Source organism: Rutidosis leptorrhynchoides, chromosome 4, assembly GCF_046630445.1.
Source record: "Rutidosis leptorrhynchoides isolate AG116_Rl617_1_P2 chromosome 4, CSIRO_AGI_Rlap_v1, whole genome shotgun sequence".
Taxonomy (NCBI): Eukaryota; Viridiplantae; Streptophyta; class Magnoliopsida; order Asterales; family Asteraceae; genus Rutidosis; species Rutidosis leptorrhynchoides.
The window spans coordinates 641,620,446-641,644,146 of NC_092336.1; the positions used below are offsets into that span (position 1 = coordinate 641,620,446).

Consider the following 23,701-nt stretch of genomic DNA (forward strand, 5'->3'; position numbering starts at 1 on the left):
TATATATATATATATATATATATATATATATATATATAGTGGTAGGATCAAGAGGGAAGTAACCAATCGGGGGAAGCGGGGGAAGCAAAAACTTTTTTTTTTCGTTTTTTGAAAAAAACTTTGTTCACGAACATTATAGATGAGATGAAAATATGAACATTTAGTAGAGACACTTTGTGATAAATGTTTTTATTTTGGCGGAAAAACGCTCGAAGAAGTAATATATAACAATTATCGTGTTTTTCGAGCGCATGTTGAGGTTTTAGCTATTGGGGTTTAGATATTAGGGTTTATAGGGTTTAGATATTAGGGTTTAGAAATTTAGGGTTTATATTTAGGGTTTAGATTTAGGATTTAGATTGAGTTTTTAACACGAACGGTTTAAAGTTTAGGGTTTAGGGTTTGGTGTTTTGGGTTTATTCCATAAACCCAAAACACCAAACCCAAATAAACCCAAAACACCAAACCCTAAACTCTAAACTCTAAATCGGGCTAAATTTTACTTCACAAAACATGAAGAAGAAAAAAAACGTTCATATTCTTCACGAACAATATTATCTTGAATGTTATTTTTGTCGATCGTTTTCCCGCCTAAATAATAACATTCATCACGAAGTGTCTCTTCTAAATGTTCATATTTTCGTGTGATCTTGATGTCGGAAAAAAAAAATTCCAAAAAAAAACGGAAATTTTTTTTTTTTGCTTCCCCCGATTGGTTACTTCCCCATTGATCCTGACCCTATATATATATATATATATACACACACGAAAAAAGGATATACACGAAAACAAGAAAGGAAGGGGGCTAGCCCAAGACAGCCCAAGGATCTAGCCCAACATACCAAGAGCAAAACTAAAACATCAACAGAAGGAAAAAACGATGCAGAGCTTGTATCAAACATGACACGACTGTCCAGTCATTTTTTTTATTTAATAATCCCAAGTTGAGTGACCTAAATAGCATATGAGGAGAAAAGATCCGAAAATTTCAAGCTATGAGTACCACATAATAATCTCAAGTCGGCCAATCACACCCTTAAAGAGTTAGATCACGGGGAATATAGATGTTAGACATTTATGTTTTTTTGTAACAACACAACCAATTTAAAATTATATACTCCGTAATTATTTGAGTTATAGTTATGTAATCGATTTAATTACTGATTTATCATTCAATGTCTATGAAGTTATTCTTTATTCTAACATTTTTTAACTGAACTTCTATCATCTATACCAGTACCACATTAACACCAACCATTTTAACATTCATTAAACTAAACCTTTCAAATCTTATATTTTCACTTTAAACTTTAAACGATTTAAATGAATTTTATAATTGAATATTTGAATTTGAATATATACTCTCACAACACCTACAAATAGTAGATCGAGTGGGTTTCACTCTTATTTATGTCAACACGTGCGAGGAATGCAGCTGGCGCAAGGTATGACGCAACTATGTGTATCTTGGTCAAATATTTGACGGGTGCCACATCCTTTAACTAACATAGATAAGAAGTCCTCTAAGATAACTCTAAAATGAGTTAATTATATTATTGGTCCTTGTAATTTATTCAAAATTATGTCAATAGTCCTTTTCTTTTTAAAATTATACCAGTAATCCCTATGATTTTCAAAATGCATAGCAGTGGTCCAAGACTTAATGTCAGTTAATTGATTAACAATACAAATTAATCTGCATTAGGTTTAAGATCAGCAAAAATAACTAAATATCTGGATTTTATATTTATAATATAAATAAAATAATATAGTACATACAATAAATTTTTAATTCACTGGAACATCACCTGTTAGTGACGATGACTACCCGATTCTTCCCTTATTTTATCTTTTTCCATACCTTATTCCTCCCACCAAATCGTATAACTACCCTAATCTTCCCCTCAAATCGATAACTGAAATCTAAAACCCGAACTCAAGATCCAAATCAATCAATCACATTCAAACATTCATATCCAATCCAATACCTGTTGAAAAAAAAAAAAAAACAGAACCTTTGACATTGAAGTAAACATTCATTCATTTAAATACACAAACCCACCTTCAGTTATAAAGTGTCTTTGTTCATCATGAATCTACCATCTCTAATAAAATCCGCAACGATCACCTCCGTTGCCTTCTTGTTCTTTAGTTACCTCTGAAACAACGACCTTCATTCTTAACTGCTACAGTCGATTTCAGATCTGAATCGTTCTTGACTTTATCTCGCCGCCGGCGACCACCACGTTTTCTGGGTTAAAAGAAATTGATCATGGTTTAAAAGAAACGATTGACGGTCGTAGAGTGAAGAATGAATCAGAATATGGGTTTTATCCGTCTGTTAAATTAGTTGTACAATTTTCCCCTTACGACTTACGATTATTTATGTCGACGATTCATCACCGAAAAATGTTTTGAGTTATCAACTTTTGGAATCGTCGAAAGCTGTGCAACAGTTGAATGCTGTTTCTAGTGACGATGATGTTTATTATGAGCGTTGATTAAATTAATTGTTTTATGTTTCTACCAATAGTTTAGTTTTGTTTCTATATATTAATAGCCTACTACCCATTAATTGTCAAACAAGAATGCAGTTAGACCAGTTTTAACGTGGCGTCAGAAGGTAACGTGTCAGACGAGCTGGACCAATCTGACGCCCCTGACGCCGATATCGCGGCGTCAAAAACATACGCGTGGGGGCGTCAGTTGGATATTTGACTGAAAAACGGGGGCTTCACCGGCCATGTGTCAGCATTTGGTTGGTTGGGGAATTATATCCGTTGCCCAACGGATGTATACCAGTTTTTTCAATATATAATTTTTAAATCAACTTTTTTACCTATATAAACACCAAACACCAATTCATTTTTACACCTATCATTCTACTCTTTCTCTTTATGTTTTTTTTTATAATACTTTACAATTTTATAAATGGGTTCGAGGTTACGGGGTTCTAATTCCGACTTCGAAGATTTGCGGATTGTTCAGTTAATTCAAGAAATAGAAGAAGATGACTCCGAAGTCGAATTGCCACCGTATATTCCGAGAGTTAGAGTTTACATTCCTAGGGAACGTGAGGTTGCTGCACAACGTTTGTGGAATGATTATGTTTGTGAGACGCCAAAATATCCACAAAAAATATTTAAAAGGCGTTTCCGTATGGGGATACAATTATTTCTCCGGATAGTGCAAGGTATAACTAATTTTCAAAGTGATAATATGCGAGAATATTTTAGTTACTTTTCTCAACGTTTTGATGCTATCGGTGGGCCCACATTTACTACTTTATAAAGATGTACGTCGGCTATACGCTAATTGGCGTATGGAACCGCTGCCGATATGTGGGATGAATATTTGCAAATGAGTGAGCAAACATCAATACTATGTCTAGATTACTTTTGTATGTGTGTTATTACTTTGTACAAAAGTGAATACATGTGATCTCCGAATGCACATGATGTTGCTAGATTATATAGTGCACACGAGGAGAGACATGGTTTTAGGGGTATGCTCGGGAGTATAGATTGTATGCACTGGGAATGGAGGAATTGTCCTGTTGCTTTAAAAGGACAATACACTCGAGGTGATCACGAGAAACCGACCCTTATGCTTGAAGCAGTTGCTTCATATGACTTGTGGATTTGGCATGCTTTTTTGGGATGGCGGGTTCCAACAATGATATTAACGTTTTGAACCAACCACCTATATTTGATAAACTTAAGAACGGAACATTTCCATCCGCACCGTTTGAGGTAAATGAGCATGAATATAGCAAAGGATGTTACCTTGCGGACGGTATATATCCCGATTGGGGAACTTTAGTTAAAGGATATTCATGTCCCACTGAAGAACCAACGATTAAGTTTACTAGATTTCAAGCTAGTGCCCGAAAGGATATAAAGAGGGCATTTGGGGTTCTTCAAGGTCGGTTTCATATTATACGCATAGCTTCACGAAGTATGCCAGTTAACAGGATGCGAAGAGTGATGGAATGTTGTCTCATATTACATAACATGATACTGGAAGATAACAACTTTGCACTTTCTAAATGGGAAGAAAGATTCACTACCGAAGAAATGGAAAATGGTATGGAACATATACGTACCAGAGGACGAGATCGAGACATTATCGCAAGAGAAATAAGGGATCGAGACATGCACAACCAACTTACCGAGAATTTAGTCGAGCATATCTGGAACCTTCCAACAACTTTTCACAATGTGAATTAGTTTTTTTTATTAAATCTATGTAATCGTTAATTTATGTATTTTTAAATTCTTATGAAAAATTAATTTATGTATTTTTTTATTTAATATGTAATTTATTTTATTTTGTTGTATTTATTTACCATTTTAATTCATTTGAAAAAAATACAAAACTGATGGACCCTACTGAATTTGACACTTCCATTTGACATTTGGGGTTATTGAGGGTCAAAATCTGACACTGCCATGTCACAGACAAATGCACTTTTTGTGCCAAAAAGAACAAATATGTCTGTGATGTCACATGCAGGGTTAGGAACAGTCTTAAACTAATGGTTGAATTTTAGGTTTTGAGTCATTAACATTACAATTAAATATTAATTTGGATTTCTTATAAAAATGAGTTTTTAATTAAAGTTCGATTTAATTTTGATTCAAGGATTTAAGGATAGTTATGGAGTATAAGAAATGAGTTTTTGATTTTGATTTTTTATGATTGATGTACTAAAATGCAACCTAAATATCTTGAACTAAACTAATCAAATTAACACGCAAATCAGGCAACTATTCATGATCAATGCAGTAAAGATATAGCAAACGCAAGGTTCATTCCACAGGGAGCAGTTGAATTTAAGAATCTAAAACTAATAATTATTTTAAGTAAAAGAGGAGCTTTGAAAGTGATTTTTGATTAAACTAATGAAAGTAAACTAACAAGATACGAATTCTGAGGATAAAAAGGTATTCACTCAGAATTAATTCTCCATAATTTGAATTGCTTTTATTAAGAACAATACAATTGATTTATTGGTGACACTATATTTATCTGTCGCTTCATACAGTTTAAGACTGTTGGGACACAGGACCCTTAACTTCATGAGATAAAACTGAAACTAATTGCCAAAAAATAATTGCAATAGAGATATGTAATACGAAAGCAAGATCGAACAAAATTATCAATGGAAACTACAAGACTACATTGTTAACCACTTGTGTTGTAACTGATTACAAAACTTCTTCTTAAATATTAAAAGTTAGAAATAAGAAACTAACCCATGATCTCCAATATCTCTCTACACCTACACTCATTTTCACTAGTACCTAAATAAATGATAAACTGCTCCCACGTATGCATGGTACTCGGTCAACAGATAGCATACCAATTCCTACACATAAACTAATTAATTAAACTAATACCATACATATTAAATAATTATTAAACATAGGCCTCGTCTGTTTTTTTTCTTATTAAATCATTTTGTCTGAATATATATATATATATATATATATATATATATATATATATATATATATATATATATATATATATATATATATATATATATATATGACGTCTGAAAAAATTATTTGACGAATAAATAATTATTGTTTGATTTTTGGACTGAAGAAACGTCTGAATAATTAAATTTACTAAATTAACCTTATAAGTGGGTAGTTAAAATAGCAGTTATTAAAAACCGAGGACATAAATGGAAATTCACAATTCTCCTTCTTTTTTAAATTAAGACATGTCTTATTTATTAAATCAAAAACAAACACTCCTTAATAGCTTTTTATATTAAGTTTCATTGTATTAAGTCAATTAAGTGAAAAACAAACATCACCATAAACTAATAAATTGATTAGGTTCCAACAAAGACTAGCAACCTAAGTATAACTATCATTTACCTAGTTCATTAATCAATTCACAAATTAGTAAGATAAGTTCGGTGTTCCTTACTTAGATACTAATTTAATCATGAAAGTGTAAGTTAATAACGCTAGTTTCCTACGTGCTTCTTAAGAACACAATCAATCAATTTTAATTACTCGAGATGGTGATTCAATTGATGGTTAATTAGTGTCCATTTTTAGCTTCATAATTACCTACTCAATTATCTTTTCAATTGTTATCGTCTACTTGTAGTTTGGTGTCCCTTGTACAATTCAACGAATCCTAAATCATTTGTCAATAATCTAGAAAAGTTATTATTCAACTTAACTATCGTTAGTTAACCAACAAACATGCAATCGAATGGATTAATCAATGGGACTAATAAAAATCATGGATCAAGAGTAATTTATCAATTTTATAAACATAAAGATTAGCAATCCTTCACCTTCACCTTGATTCAATCATCCAAGTGAATATATAAATAAATTAGCTAGACATTGCAATAGAAGAAGTCATACACAAAGATAAACAAATAAAAACATAATATTAATCAAGAGAGTAAATATAAAAGTTACCAATGATTAATGATAGCTGAAATTGAATCCAAGTGTCAAAACTCCAAGAATAATGTAACGACCCGTCAAAATCGCTATTGACGCGATACGTTATTCATTGATTTCATAGTGAGGTTTTGACCTCTATATGATATGTTTTGTAAGCATTGCATTCTTTTGAAAAAGCACACCATAAATGAATATATAAATCCAATGTTTTCGACATCTGATGATTTCTACGTATAGATAATCACCGTAAACAATAGTTTACAATACTACATCCGTTGACAATACAGTCAAAATAAGTTACATGGTGATGATTTTGTGAATGCAAAGTTTTCTCGAATAAAGCATGTATGACTCCATGCACATAGCTTGTATAACGTATAAGCAAACAGCGGAAGACTTCTAGGAACCTGAGAATAAACATGCTTAAAAGTGTCAACACAAAGGTTGGTGAGTTCATAGTTTTAATGTTGCGCATAATCTGTATATAAAGGTGGATCACAAGATTTCAGTTGTTTCATCCAGAAACGTTTATCAAAATATTCTACAAGATTGAGCACCCTGGTAACTAAACTTAACGTATATATAATAAGTACCCATGTTTTAACATACATGCAACCAACATGTACAGTACACGCAAACCAGCGTGTACTAAACTCAAATAGCATACGTCCGCTTTATAATTCAGGCTAGGGTCTCTATACCTGGAACGGACGGGGATGTCAAGCCCTATGGATCCATATACAACTATTCACGCCCATCAGTTCTTATAACCGGCAGTTACTAGTTACCAAAGATAAGGGATTTTCGATTCAAACTCGATGTAGAATTTAGTATGTACTTGTATCCATTGCGTTTAAAATAAATTGCATGTATTCTCAGCCCAAAAATATAGATTGCAAAAGCAATTAAAAAGGGATCTATAAACTCACAATACTGTATTTCGTAGCAATTATGCACATGACGGCACTGAACAAGTGCAGGGTTGGCCTCGGATTCACGAACCTATATTAGTATATGTTGATCAATAACTGTCTAACAAGATAGGTCAGATCATAGTGTATCATAAATCCTAATGTTCGAGACAGACATGCAAAAGTTAACAAAAGTCATTTCAAAAAGTCAACTTTGACAATTGTTTAACAAAACGAGATGTGTCTTATATAAGAATTCATTTACTCGACTAGTAGTATTCAAAAATCCAATTTATTAATCATATAAACAAGTTGTTTAAATATTAATTGTAGATTCAAAAGCAATTTCAATTAACGTCAATCATAATTCAGTTGACCATAAATTTTAACACGTTTATCGAAATCACGCAATTTCTAAATGAAAAGTTATTAATTTTTCGCCAGCTTTCCAACAACATGCATAACATATACTTTATATCAGTAGTACATGTATTAAATTCGTGATTCGTCATAAAACTACCTAACGACGACATTAAGCATACAATCATGTATAAACATATATACTCGAGCATTAGACATGGATACCCTATTAATATAAAAAAGATAAGATATGAATGCTCACGTATCAATATTGAGATTCAATATTGCAGGAAAGTACATAGACGCAACGGAAATGATAAATAAAAGGTTAGCCTTTGATTCACCCATGGTACCCACGAACATTACTTATAACCTCCATAGCTATAACCCATAATTTCCCTAGCTTCATCCCGCTCAAAAACCCATTTTTGAAAATAACTCGCTCATGACCTTGTTGTAGTATTTTATGTATAATAACAATACTACTAATATTAATACAATAAGATTAATAATAATCTTTAATAATAATAATAGTAATAATAATAATAATAATAATAATAATAATAATAATAATAATAATAATAACATAAATAAATCATTACGGAGTATTAAGATAGATAGATGGATTGTAAAATGAAAACTGAAACCAGAATCAGAATTCGTTCGATATATATAGAATAATTATAATAATATAATAATATAAATATAATATAATAATATAATAAAGTAATAATATAATAATAATATAGAATCAAACGTGGGATTTAAAATTCGCCCATGTTTTGTCATTTCTACCGACAGTTTTCACGGACCGATATTTCGTACTCCGTTACTAATAATTGACGGGTAAAAATATAAATAAAAAGAATTCCGCTTTTTATAATTGAATACATATATCTATTTTGGTCTTAAGCTTTATAAAATTAATTGTAAAAAGGTCCATTTATTTATAAAATTACTATATACATTCGATGTAGAGTGTACGTACTAGTCTGCTGATCATTCTGTGCCACCGTGAATTATTGAATTCGTTTAATTCAAACGAATTAACGAATTTTAATGTTTTTAAAAGTCGTATTTATTAAATACTTCAGGGGTATTTTATGTAACTTATAATTAATAATTTCTATCATATCGTTTTCATGTGAATAGTAAATTAATTAATTTCGTTTCATTTACTATTCATATGAATAGTAAATGAATTAATTTCGATTCAATTATTTAAGTTACGTTGTGCTTTACAACTTGTACATCTTTGATTTAACTTCGTGTCTTTTTTAAAAACTAAAAAAAATACATCATAAAAATAAAACGATTATATACGTAAACTTTTTAATTCGAAACTGCATCATTCAATAGTAAATTTTTATCATTTCATATATAAATATTATTCGCATGTTTCCGTATATATATACACACAATTATACAATTATCACAAGTTACGACGTTCGTGAATCGTCGGATAAACAGGGTGGTCAACTGTTATATAAAAACTCATTTTCAAAAGTTTTAAAACTTGTCAAAATTCATTGCTTATCATGCCAGAAACATTAAATCATAACGAGAATTTGGTTCAAATCAAGTCAAAATTTCCGGGTCGTTATAGTACCTACCCGTTAAAGAAATTTCGTCCCGAAATTTGATTGGGATCGTCATGGCTGACAATAAGTATGTTTTCATGACGCATACGAGTTGAAAATTAGAGTTTTATCATCAGTAAGTAATATGGATAAAACAATTTGTTTATGTGAAGAGTACGAGTGAAGCTATCACAAATGAGTGAAATGAGTAAATGCAAGTTCATCTTAACCTATGACGTAGTCAAGGTTGATTTTTGGAATTCAAGGGATTTAGAGAAAATCTTTGTAATAAGATTTGGTTCTTCGGTAATTAAGGAAATTATGATCTTCTTTGGTTAAATGCAATAATCTATTTCGATTGCTCTGTCGAATATTTTACTATAAATCCACTCCCTTCGTTTCCTTAATTTCACAGCTCACGCTTTCTATTCTTTCTCCCTCAATTCATACTTTAAAGCATTCGTCAATATGCTCCATCCAGTTCTGATTCTTGATATACTCCTAACTTTCATATCTGTCATTCTTCTTTTTTATCTGCCGCCGAAGGAATCTATTTACTTCTATTATTCTCTTTGGTTTATAGTGTTTTTAGTTCTCCCGTGTCTTTATATTGCTATACGCATTGATATACACGGTTTGTAATTTCTGGGTTGTTGTTGGGCTTTATATCTTTAACGACCCGTCAAAGTACACTTGACGACCATCGTTATCTTGGTCCCACAGCTTGATCATAACTCTATATGAATTTGATAAATAACCTTGCATTCTTTATTTAAAAATAATTTCCTATAAAGGAAACCTACCAAAATATGTAATTTTAGAAAAACCGTACATTATTACTTAACCAAAAGTTGACCAAAACAAGTCAACAACATCCACTATTAAATGTATCAAAATAGAATGCAAGTTAATATTTAACAAAAGCTGCCATCATAAATATGCAGACTCTCTAAGCACAGCGGAAGCAATCAATCATGAACCTGAGAATAAAATATGCGAGTAACTGTCAACAAAAATGTTGAGTGAATTATAGGTTTAATATTGCAAATAATATTTAATTTAAACCATAAAAATTTATGTTTGAAAACATAAAAACTCCTTTTTGGACCACAAAACTATATGCTAGAAAACATATAAAAACATTATTCCATTTTCTGTGAGCCACCTGGTAACCACTTAACCATTTATTTACCCTTGCCAAACACAATAAATAATATACACCGAACAAGTGTATCTTCAACTAAATACGAAGTACTAAACATTCCGATTATAAATTGCTAGCGCGACTAGCTCGAAATGGGGTTGTCAAACCCGATAAATCTATCCATAGGATTCGCGTTCACCAGTAGAAACCAGTGATTACAATTACCAGATTAGGGAATATTTTTGTTCGACTCACAATGAATAATTTAAACCAACTTCCACTTGTGTCCAAAAAATAAAATAAATTGCATGTATTATCATCCCAAAAGATTTAAAATAGAAAAATGGGACTATAACTCACCTTAAAGCAAATGAAGTAACCACACAAAAATGCGAACAGGAAATGAAGTAAGTGATCAAGAATGATCACAACGCCGACCTATAAGTAAAGCAGGTCGATATAAATAACTAACTTAGGTCAATTCTTAGTATGATAGTTATAGTACTTGTTGCAAGTAAACATAGAACAACACTCAGTATGCTTCGGTTCGATCAGGACAGCGTACGGACACATACTTTTTATTTTTAAAAAGTTTCTATTTTTGGCAGGTTTCTATTTCTGGAAAAATTTCTATTTTTGAAAAGTTTCTATTTTAGGAAAGTTTCTACTTTAGGAAAGTTTCTACTTTAGGAAAGTTTCTACTTTAGGAAAGTTTCCAAATTTAGAAAGTTTTCATATTTAGAAAGTTTCTATTTTTAGAAAGTTTTTAAGTTAGGAAAGTTTCCTTAATTAGAAAGTCAACAAAAAGTCAACTAAAAGTCAAAGTCAACCAAAAGTCAACTCAAAAGTCAACCTTGGTCAAACATAGTCAACATTAATTTTAAAAGTATAAGTTATAATAATAATAATATATGTTATAGTGTTATTTAAAGTCATATATGTTATTTAAAGTCATATATGTATAATTATGTCATAACATAAGTTTAATTAAATTAAATTGAATTAATAAAGTCAACATAAGTTTAAATGATATAATTAATATAACATAAGTATTTAATTGATTAATTAAATATTAGTCATAACATAAGTATTATTAATTAATAATAGATTTTTAATCATATCATAAGTATTATTAATTAATAATGAATTATTAATCATATCATAAGTTTCTAATTATAATTATTAAATCATAAGTATTTAATAATTAAATTATAATTAAATAATAACTAAGCCTTATAATAATTAAATAATTTATAAGTCTTATAATAATAATTTCATAACATAAGTTTAATACTTATCATAAGTATTTTTCATTAATAATAAAAGTATTATTAATCATAAGTTTAATTAAAAGTCTAATTAAATCATAAGTAATTATTAAATGATATAAAAAATACATATCATAAGTCTTAAATTAAATTAATTACTTTTTATATCATAAGTAATTTAATAATAATAAAAATCATTATTTATCATAAGTTAAATTTTATAACCATAAGTTTTATTAAACTTCTTCGGGTCGTAACTTGAGCCTCGGGTGTCGGTTTTTGACGAGTCTTATATATATCCTCGTCCCAACAACTTTCGCGACATTTTAAGATGCTCATGAACACCACAAACCAGTTCCTAGGTCGTGATAATCAGCCAACACTTTAATTCGATTTAAAATTCGTTTTAATCATTCCGGGTGATCCGTAGCTCGGATTTTGATGATCCGAACATATAAATTCGCCAAATCATCTATCCCAAAACAATGGATCACTCAAAAATATCAGATTATGGCTCAAACTTCGAGACAAAACCTGAATTCATTTCAATTCCAATTAAAACTTGTTTTACGCGTAGATTTTGATCCGTAACTCGAAAAGAGGTGAATCAAAAGCCTAAAATTATGTACTAAATGAGAGGAACTCATTTATACCCTTTAATTAACCAAAAACCTGAGTTAAGCTCTCTGATTTTAACAAACAAGCTGCTGTGCAAGGTTTTATTAACCGAAATCATATGTGATCGAACAATTCTATGCATAATAACAACAATACAATAACATACAAGTACCATAGCATCATTATAAGATCAAAATCAGTAAAAATGAATGAAAACTAAAAAGCTAGGGTTTATGATTATATCCAAATCGAAAAGCAATTGGTGTAGATGCGTGGAGAACGAAGAGAGGAATCCAAATACGCAAACGAACTATTGATCCAAGCCCTTGATGATGAACAAATGATGGTGATGATGATGATGATGGTAAGAAGTGGCCAAAAATGGAAGAGAGGAGGAGAGGGGAATCAAGTTTGATTAAGTTAAAATGTGATTAAATGAGAACTTTGATCAATTAACATTCAAGTTTCAAGAATTGGCACAATAACCCCCTCCTTTGGGGCTAGCGGCCGAAATAAGGTGGGAGTGGGATCTCACTTAGCCCATCATGTTTAAATGTACAAAAGCTTGTGGCCCGAAAGCCCGAACGAAACCCGAAACGCGAAAACACGACTACGCGATTGAAAATTCGGAGAGATAACAAATACGCGACGAAAAATATATAGAAATACTATATATAATCATATGACATTAAAATATCATATTTAAAATAATTAGGACTTAAAAATCCTAAAAGCTTGACCGTTGGTTTGAAAACCGAAAAGATTCGTCGGATAGAAATCCACGACACATAGAAACGTGCAATTTAAAATATGAATACAAATATTCATTTAACACATACTCCGTAATAATTAATATACTATTACAAAAATAATAATATAGGTCATAGAAATGACGTGGCACGAATAACAGTTAACAGTCGTTAAATAATTAACGGTAAAAGATAACGAAAAAAGTATGGTCGTTACAGTACCTTCTCGTTACGGAAATTTTGTCCCGAAATTTAAGCAGGTGCAGGGGTTGACTCAGCATCTGGGAACAAATGCGGGTACTTCTGCTTCATCTGATCTTCACGCTCCCAAGTAAACTCGGGACCGCGTCTGGCGTCCCATCTAACTCGAACAATAGGAATTCTACTCTGCTTAAGAGTCTTAACCTCTCGATCCATAATTTCAACAGGTTCTTCAATAAAATGGAGTTGCTTATCAACATAAAGTTCCTCCAGAGGAATAGTTTCATCAGCCTCGGCCAAACACTTCTTCAAATCCGATACATGAAAAACATCATGAACAGCACTGAGTTCTTGTGGCAATTTTAAATGATAAGTCAAGGGTCCAACTCTCTCAATGATCTCAAAAGGTCCAACAAAATGAGGATTCAACTTTCCCCTCTTACCAAAACGTATCACACCCTTCCAAGGTGATACCTTCAACATAACACGATCACCAACCTGAAATTCGATATCGTTCCTTCTCTTATTGGCATAACTCTTTTGCCGACTTCTGGTGGTTCTCAATCTTTCCTTAATCTGTACGATCTTCTCGGTAGTCTCATGAATAATTTCTGGACCTGTGAGCTGAGCATCCCCAACCTCATTCCAACAGACAGGAGACCTACACTTTCTACCATACAGAGCTTCAAACGGTTCGGCTTTAATACTTGCATGATAACTGTTGTTATAAGAGAATTCAGCCAGTGGCAAGTACCTATCCCACCCATTACCAAAATCAATAACACACGCTCGTAACATGTCTTCTACGTTTGAATGGTCCTTTCACTCTGACCATCTGTCTGTGGATGATAAGCGGTGCTCATATCCAATTTAGTTCCTAAATCATCTTGTAAGGACTGCCAAAACATTGATGTAAATCGACTGTCGTGGTCCAACATAATCGATACGTTAACACCATGTCTCGAAACAATCTCCTTCAAATATAAACGAGTAAACTTCTTCATTGAATCTGTTTCCTTAATTGGCAAGAAAAGAGTTTACTTAGCGAGTCTGTCAACAATCACCCAAATGGTATCATAACCACCCACAACTCTCGGTAACTTCGTAAATAAGTCCATCGTAATACCTTCCAACTTCCACTCGGGAATTTCAGGTTGCACCAGAAGTCCGGACGGTTTCTAATGTTCAGATTTGACCTTAGCACAGGTCAAACACTTAGCCACATAAGTAGCCACATCAGCTTTCAAGTTGGGCCACCAGTATAGTTCCTTAAGTTCGTGATACATCTTTCCTGAACCAGGATGAATAGAGTACCTAGACTTATGAGCCTCCTCTAAAACAAGTTGTCGCAGATCACCAAACTTCGGAACCCAAAGGCGTCCCGCAAAATACCGAGTACCATCGGTTCGTACCTCTAAATGTTTACTCAAGCCTCGGACCTTCCCGTTACAAAATTTTTCTCTTTCAAGGCTTCTTATTGAGCTGCAAGAATATGCCTTGCGAGGTTTGTTCGAATGGTCATATTCAAGGCCCTAAACCTACGAGGTTCAACTCTCTCTGTTCGACTTAAAGCATCAGCCACGACATTGGCTTTTTCCCGGAATGGCTAAAGGAGTTCACAATCATACTCGTTCAACAATTCAACCCATCTTCGCTACCTCATATTCCACCATCTTTGATCAAAGATATGTTGAAGACTTTTGTGATCAGTGTACGCTGTACATTTGACCCCATATAAGTAATTTCTCCAATTCTTGAGTGCAAACACAACAACTCCCAACTCTAAATCATGGGTTGTATAATTCTGTTCATGGATCATCAACTGACATGACACATAAGCGATGACTTTCTTTCGTTGCATCAAAACGCAACCAAAGCCCTGACGCGATACATCATAATAGACAACAAAATCGTCATTACCCTCAGGTAGTGATAATATCAGAGCGGAAGTTAACTTCTCCTGCAAAGTTTGAAAAGCAGCATCTTCTTCATTCTTCCACTCATACTTTTTACCCTTATGCGTTAAAGCAGTCAGAGGTTTAGCTATTTGAGAGAAATCTTGAATGAACCTTTTATAATAGCCTGCTAATCCTAGAAACTGGCGAATTTGAGTAGGAGTTTTCGGAATTTCCCACTTTTCAATTGCCTCAATCTTGGCAGGATCAACTTGTATTCCCTGTTTACTAACAATATGTCTAAGGAATTAAACTTCTTTCAACCAGAACGCGCACTTAGAGAACTTAGCGTACAGCTCTTCCATCCTCAACAAATCAAGGACCGACTTCAAATGTTCTTCGTGTTCTTGATCACTCTTGGAATAGATTAGAATATCACCGATGAAAACGATAACGAACTTGTCCAGATAAGGTATACACACACGATTCATGAGGTTCATGAACACAACAGGTGCGTTAGTCAATCCGGACGGCATAACAAGAAATTCGCAGTGACCATAACAGGTACGGAAAACGGTTTTCGGAATATCAGTTTCTTTAGCCCGCAGTTGATGATAACCGGAACGAAGATCAATCTTAGAATAAACGGACGAACCTTGAAGTTGATCGAACAGATCATCAATTCTCAGAAGAGGGTAACGGTTCTTAACCATAAGCTTGTTCAACTCGTAATAATCAATACACCATTGAAACAAACCACCTTTCTTCTTAACGAACAAAACACGAGCTCCCAAAGGGGACGAACTGGGATGAATGAAATATAGTTGCAACAATGAAGGAAGAAATATATGGAGTAGTCACATCGGTGGCATAGATATATATAAGGAAATTCTCTCAAAGGAGATAACGAGGATCATGGACTTCAAGGTAAATTTTCATTACATTTCTAAAAGGAAGACGTACGAAAGGTGTGATATTTCAACGAGAGTGAACTTCCTTGTACAATGAGCGAGGAAATCTAGGATTCATCTATATTCTTAAATTTATGTGCGGATGAAAAGAACGCGAATCATGGGTTATAAAGAATGGTCGACTCTAGGTGAGATGAATCTCCAAAAATAATTTCATGTACCTCAAAGTATTGAATCCTAGGATTGATGTTTACGAGGGTGTTGCGGTTGACAACGAATATTGAGAGTAGAAACTCCTCAAACGGTCTAGTGTAATATATATCCATGATACCCACTATAACAACAGTTGGGGTATAAACCCACCTAGCACCTTTTCTACAATAGGGTGACCACCGAGTGTACCCCAGAAAATTGATTTATCGGTCCGCGTTTCGGCCATATCCAACCATAAGGGGGAAAATTTTATGAGCGCAAAGACTTTCCAACAAATTTTATAAAACCGGCAACCAAAGTGGTGTAAGAGTTTCTATCAATGAACTTAATGGTAAGTTTCATCCTTAAACGGAGGATGAGAAGAAGTGTGATCCAATCACTCTGTAGAGTAATGGAAAAATTTGATAAAATCAATCAAAGAAGTTTTGATAAAAGTTTTAAACGTTTGATGTGACAACATAAACGGAACGAAGTTCTTAGTAAATTTAGAAGTATGTACAACGTGTACCATTTTATATAAAACAAATTGACTTAGTCAAACAGTTCAATAAATGAGTGGTTTTTAAATAATTTTGAAGGTATGATTTAGTATGTACTAGCCAAAATTGGTAAGGGTAAATTTATTCATTTGAATCCATACGTACATATATGATTTTATAAATTGTATACATGACAAAATATTTCATTACTTCTATTCGCCCATAAATCTCGTGAGAACCGCCCAATTAATAAATGTGTAAAACTCCCGATGATAAACAGAGTATATGTATTTCAGAGGTTACAAGTTGAAGTAAGATCGTGGAAGATCGAGTAAAGGACTTGAATCGTCGTGCGACATTTGACCAACAAATGTTACGAGGTCATGAAAAACCAATGTGTTAAATGTTGTTTTGACTATTATCAGGACATAAGTCCTTGGGCCAAAACTGTTCCCGAGCGAAGCTGTTGCTAACAAGCGAGTTATGAAAGGATAGAGCATGAGATAGATAATCTGGTTAAAATGAGCTTCTTGTATATCCACAAATAAGATAATGAATATTTTCCCTATCCATGTAATACATCGGAACTTCTGAATGAGTAGTATAAAAATTTTCTTTGACTCACTTTCTATTCCTCATGTCACAATATTGGGACTTCTTTATGAATTAACGTAATATAATCACGTTGGCCTGAAGCCATTATATTTCACTAATTCATAGTTCCATTCCAATAGCACTACATGAGGTCAGGGTACGCGATCAACCTCGAATTTCCACACAATTTCTCTAAAACGATTTCTTAAACAGTGTGCTAAGGATAGCACAAGAGACAAAAATATCAAAAGTAATGAATAGGAGTAACGATGACATAAAAATGTCTTCGAAGTACCAAGAATCTCTAAAAGTCAAGAATGACGTTTTCCGGTTCAAAAACCAAAGCACATAGGCACAACGGCACAAAGGCACGTAATATAACAAGAATGTTATATACCTAAACAAAATAGCTGACATTGAAATGCCGAGCATTTAGAAGTCGAGAATGACATCTCGCGTAATATAACTCAAACATCAAACACATAACCATTTTAGATGACATGGGAATGTCGAGAATTTCAGAAGTCAAGAATGACATCTCTCGGTTTCACTATCTGAGGTGTTCTTGTAAAGATAAACTCGCATGAGTCGGAGAATACGTTTAAATCAGAATGGGAGTTCCTCCCAAATTCAGAACATAACAGAGATGTATGTATGATAACAATATACATACCAATACGATACAAATAATCACATATAATAATATATTATAGGCTGGGTTGTAGACTAGACTCACTAATGCACCCTATTGACTCGGGTAACGACATCAATGCAGCCTAATTCCCTACAACCAAAGCTCTGATACCAACTTTAACGACCCGTCAAAGTACACTTGACGACCTTCGTTATCTTGGTCCCACATCTTGATCATAACTCTATATGAATTTGATAAATAACCTTGCATTCTTTATTTAAAAATGATTTCTTATAAAGGAAACCTACCAAAATATGTAAGTTTAGAAAAACCGTACATTATTACTTAACCAAAAGTTGACCAAAACAAGTCAACAACATCCACTATTAAATGTATCAAAATAGAATGCAAGTTAATATTTAACAAAAGCTGCCATTATAAATATGCAGACTCTCTAAGCACAGCGGAAGCAATCAATCATGAACCTGAGAATAAAATATGCGAGTAACTGTCAACAAAAATGTTGAGTGAATTATAGGTTTAATATTGCAAACAATATTTAATTTAAACCATAAAAATTTATGTTTGAAAACATAAAAACTCCTTTTTGGACCACAAAACTATATGCTAGAAAACATATAAAAACATTATTCCATTTTCCGTGAGCCACCTGGTAACCACTTAACCATTTATTTACCCTTGCCAAACACAATAAATAATATACACCGAACAAGTGTATCTTCAACTAAATACGAAGTACTAAACATTCCGATTATAAATTGCTAGCGCGACTAGCTCGAAATAGGGTTGTCAAACCCGATAGATCTATCCATAGGATTCGCGTTCACCTGTAGAAACCAGTGATTACAATTACTAGATTAGGAAATATTTTTGTTCGACTCACAATGAATAATTTAAACCAACTTCCACTTGTGTCCAAAAATAAAATAAATTGCATGTATTATCATCCCAAAAGATTTAAAATAGAAAAATGAGACTATAACTCACCTTAAAGCAAATGAAGTAACCACACAAAAATACGAACAGCAAATGAAGTAAGTGATCAAGAATGATCACAATGCTGACCTATAAGTAAAGCAGGTCGATATAAATAACTAACTTAGGTCAAGTCTTAGTATTATAGCTATAGTACTTGTTGCAAGTAACATAGAACAACACTTAGTATGCTTCGGTTCGATCAGGACAGCGTACGGACACATACTTTCTATTTTTAAAAAGTTTCTATTTTTGGCAGGTTTCTATTTCTGGAAAAATTTCTATTTTTGGAAAGTTTCTATTTTAGGAAAGTTTCTACTTTAGGAAAGTTTCTATTTTAGGAAAGTTTCCAAATTTAGAAAGTTTCCATATTTAGAAAGTTTCTATTTTTAGAAAGTTTTTAAGTTAGGAAAGTTTCCTTAATTAGAAAGTCAACAAAAGTCAACTGAAAGTCAAAGTCAACCGAAAGTCAACTCAAAAGTCAACCTTGGTCAAACATAGTCAACATTAATTTTAAAAGTATAAGTTATAATAATAATATATGTTATAGTGTTATTTAAAGTCATATATGTATAATTATGTCATAACATAAGTTTAATTAAATTAAATTGAATTAATAAAGTCAACATAAGTTTAAATGATATAATTAATATAACATAAGTATTTAATTGATTAATTAAATATTAGTCATAACATAAGTATTATTAATTAATAATATATTTTTAATCATATCATAAGTATTATTAATTAATAATGAATTATTAATCATATCATAAGTTTCTAATTATAATTATTAAATCATCATATCATAAGTTTCTAATTATAATTATTAAATCATAAGTATTTAATAATTAAATTATAATTAAATAAATAACTAAGCCTTATAATAATTAAATAATTTATAAGTCTTATAATAATAATTTCATAATATAAGTTTAATACTTATCATAAGTATTTTTCATTAATAATAAAAGTATTATTAATCATAAGTTTAATTAAAAGTCTAATTAAATCATAAGTAATTATTAAATGATATAAAAAAATACATATCATAAGTCTTAAATTAAATTAATTACTTTTTATATCATAAGTAATTTAATAATAATGAAAATCATTATTTATCATAAGTTAAATTTTATAACCATAAGTTTTATTAAACTTCTTCGGGTCGTAACTTGAGCCTCGGGTGTCGGTTTTTGACGAGTCTTATATATATCCTCGTCCCAACAACTTTTGCGACATTTTAAGATGCTCATGAACACCACAAACCAGTTCCTAGGTCATGATAATCAGCCAACAAATCAACCATCACTTTAATTCGATTTAAAATTCGTTTTAATCATTCCGGGTGATCCGTAGCTCGGATTTTGATGATCCGAACATATAAATTCGCCAAATCATCTATCCTAAAACAATGGATCACTCAAAAATATCAGATTATGGCTCAAACTTCGAGACAAAACCTGAATTCATTTCAATTTCAATTAAAACTTGTTTTACACGTAGATTTTGATCCGTAACTCGAAAAGAGGTGAATCAAAAGCCTAAAATTATGTACTAAATGAGAGGAACTCATTTATACCCTTTAATTAACCAAAAACCTGAGTACTGAAAGTGTAGTGACCCGAACTTTTCCATGTTTATATATATTAATTGAGATTGATATTTACATGATTAAATGTTTCCAACATGTTTAGCAATCAAACTTGTTAAGACTTGATTAATTGAAATAGGTTTCATACAGACAATTAACCACCCAAGTTGACCGGTGATTCACGAACGTTAAAACTTGTAAAAACTATATGATGACATATATATGGTTATATATATAGTTAACATTATATTATGATAAGTAAACATATCATTAAGTATATTAACAATGAACTACATATGTAAAAACAAGACTACTAACTTAATGATTTTGAAGCGAGACATATATGTAACGATTATCGTTGTAACGACATTTAATGTATATATATCATATTAAGAGATATTCGTACATCATAATATCATGATAATATAATAATTTAAAATCTCTTTTGATATTATAAACATTGGGTTAACAACATTTAACAAGATCGTTAACCTAAAGGTTTCAAAACAACATTTACATGTAACGACTAACGATGACTTAACGACTCAGTTAAAATGTATATACATGTAGTGTTTTAATATGTATTTATACACTTTTGAAAGACTTCAATACACTTATCAAAATACTTCTACTTAACAAAAATGCTTACAATTACATCCTCGTTCAGTTTCATCAACAATTCTACTCGTATGCACTCGTATTCGTACTCGTACAATACACAGCTTTTAGATGTATGTACTATTGGTATATACACTCCAATAATCAGCTCTTAGCAGCCCATGTGAGTCACCTAACACATGTGGGAACCATCATTTGGCAACTAGCATGAAATATCTCATAAAATTACAAAAATATGAGTAATCATTCATGACTTATTTACATGAAAACAAAATTACATATCCTTTATATCTAATCCATACACCAACGACCAAAAACACCTACAAACACTTTCATTCTTCAATTTTCTTTATCTAATTGATCTCTCTCAAGTTCTATCTTCAAGTTCTAAGTGTTCTTCATAAATTCCAAAAGTTCTAGTTTCATAAAATCAAGAATACTTTCAAGTTTGCTAGCTCACTTCCAATCTTGTAAGGTGATCATCCAACCTCAAGAAATCTTTGTTTATTACAGTAGGTTATCATTCTAATACAAGGTAATAATCATATTCAAACTTTGGTTCAATTTCTATAACTATAACAATCTTATTTCAAGTGATGATCTTACTTGAACTTGTTTTCGTGTCATGATTCTGCTTCAAGAACTTCGAGCCATCCAAGGATCCATTGAAGCTAGATCCATTTTTCTCTTTTCCAGTAGGTTTATCCAAGGAAATTAAGGTAGTAATGATGTTCATAACATCATTCGATTCATACATATAAAGCTATCTTATTCGAAGGTTTAAACTTGTAATCACTAGAACATAGTTTAGTTAATTCTAAACTTGTTCGCAAACAAAAGTTAATCCTTCTAACTTGACTTTTAAAATCAACTAAACACATGTTCTATATCTATATGATATGCTAACTTAATGATTTAAAACCTGGAAACACGAAAAACACCGTAAAACCGGATTTACGCCGTCGTAGTAACACCGCGGGCTGTTTTGGGTTAGTTAATTAAAAACTATGATAAACTTTGATTTAAAAGTTGTTATTCTGAGAAAATGATTTTTATTATGAACATGAAACTATATCCAAAAATTATGGTTAAATTCAAAGTGGAAGTATGTTTTCTAAAATGGTCATCTAGACGTCGTTCTTTCGACTGAAATGACTACCTTTACAAAAACGACTTGTAACTTATTTTTCCGACTATAAACCTATACTTTTTATGTTTAGATTCATAAAATATAGTTCAATATGAAACCATAGCAATTTGATTCACTCAAAACGGATTTAAAATGAAGAAGTTATGGATAAAACAAGATTGGATAATTTTTCTCATTTTAGCTACGTGAAAATTGGTAACAAATCTATTCCAACCATAACTTAATCAACTTGTATTGTATATTATGTAATCTTGAGATACCATAGACACGTATACAATGTTTCGACCTATCATGTCGACACATCTATATATATTTCGGAACAACCATAGACACTCTATATGTGAATGTTGGAGTTAGCTATACAGGGTTGAGGTTGATTCCAAAATATATATAGTTTGAGTTGTGATCAATACTGAGATACGTATACACTGGGTCGTGGATTGATTCAAGATAATATTTATCGATTTATTTCTGTACATCTAACTGTGGACAACTAGTTGTAGGTTACTAACGAGGACAGCTGACTTAATAAACTTAAAACATCAAAATATATTAAAAGTGTTGTAAATATATTTTGAACATACTTTGATATATATGTATATATTGTTATAGGTTCGTGAATCAACCAGTGGCCAAGTCTTACTTCCCGACGAAGTAAAAATCTGTGAAAGTGAGTTATAGTCCCACTTTTAAAATCTAATATTTTTGGGATGAGAATACATGCAGGTTTTATAAATGATTTACAAAATAGACACAAGTACGTGAAACTACATTCTATGGTTGAATTATCGAAATTGAATATGCCCTTTTTTATTAAGTCTGGTAATCTAAGAATTAGGGAACAGACACCCTAATTGACGCGAATCCTAAAGATAGATCTATTGGGCCTAACAAACCCCATCCAAAGTACCGGATGCTTTAGTACTTCAAAATTTATATCATATCCGAAGGGTGTCCCGGAATGATGGGGATATTCTTATATATGCATCTTGTTAATGTCGGTTACCAGGTGTTCACCATATGAATGATTTTTATCTCTATATATGGGATGTGTATTGAAATATGAAATCTTGTGGTCTATTATTATGATTTGATATATATAGGAAAAACCTATAACTCACCAACATTTTTGTTGACGTTTTAAGCATGTTTATTCTCAGGTGATTATTAAGAGCTTCCGCTGTCGCATACTTAAATAAGGACGAGATTTGGAGTCCATGCTTGTATGATATTGTGTAAAAACTGCATTCAAGAAACTTATTTTGTTGTAACATATTTGTATTGTAAACCATTATGTAATGGTCGTGTGTAAACAGGATATTTTAGATTAACATTATTTGATA

At 31.8% G+C, this 23,701-nt stretch overlaps 1 protein-coding gene across 1 annotated transcript; it reads left to right on the forward strand.

Annotated features, from left to right (window-relative positions):
• Positions 1 to 3,659: 3,659 nt before the first annotated feature.
• LOC139843174 (uncharacterized) lies at positions 3,660 to 4,229 on the forward strand. Its single transcript, XM_071833241.1, has one exon. The coding sequence runs from the start codon at positions 3,660 to 3,662 to the stop codon at positions 4,227 to 4,229; it is 570 nt and encodes a 189-aa protein (XP_071689342.1).
• Positions 4,230 to 23,701: the final 19,472 nt, after the last annotated feature.

Bases quoted from the DNA above. Each gene is read 5' to 3' on its own strand.
- LOC139843174 (XM_071833241.1), top strand. From the start codon at position 3,660: ATGGCGGGTTCCAACAATGATATTAACGTTTTGAACCAACCACCTATA.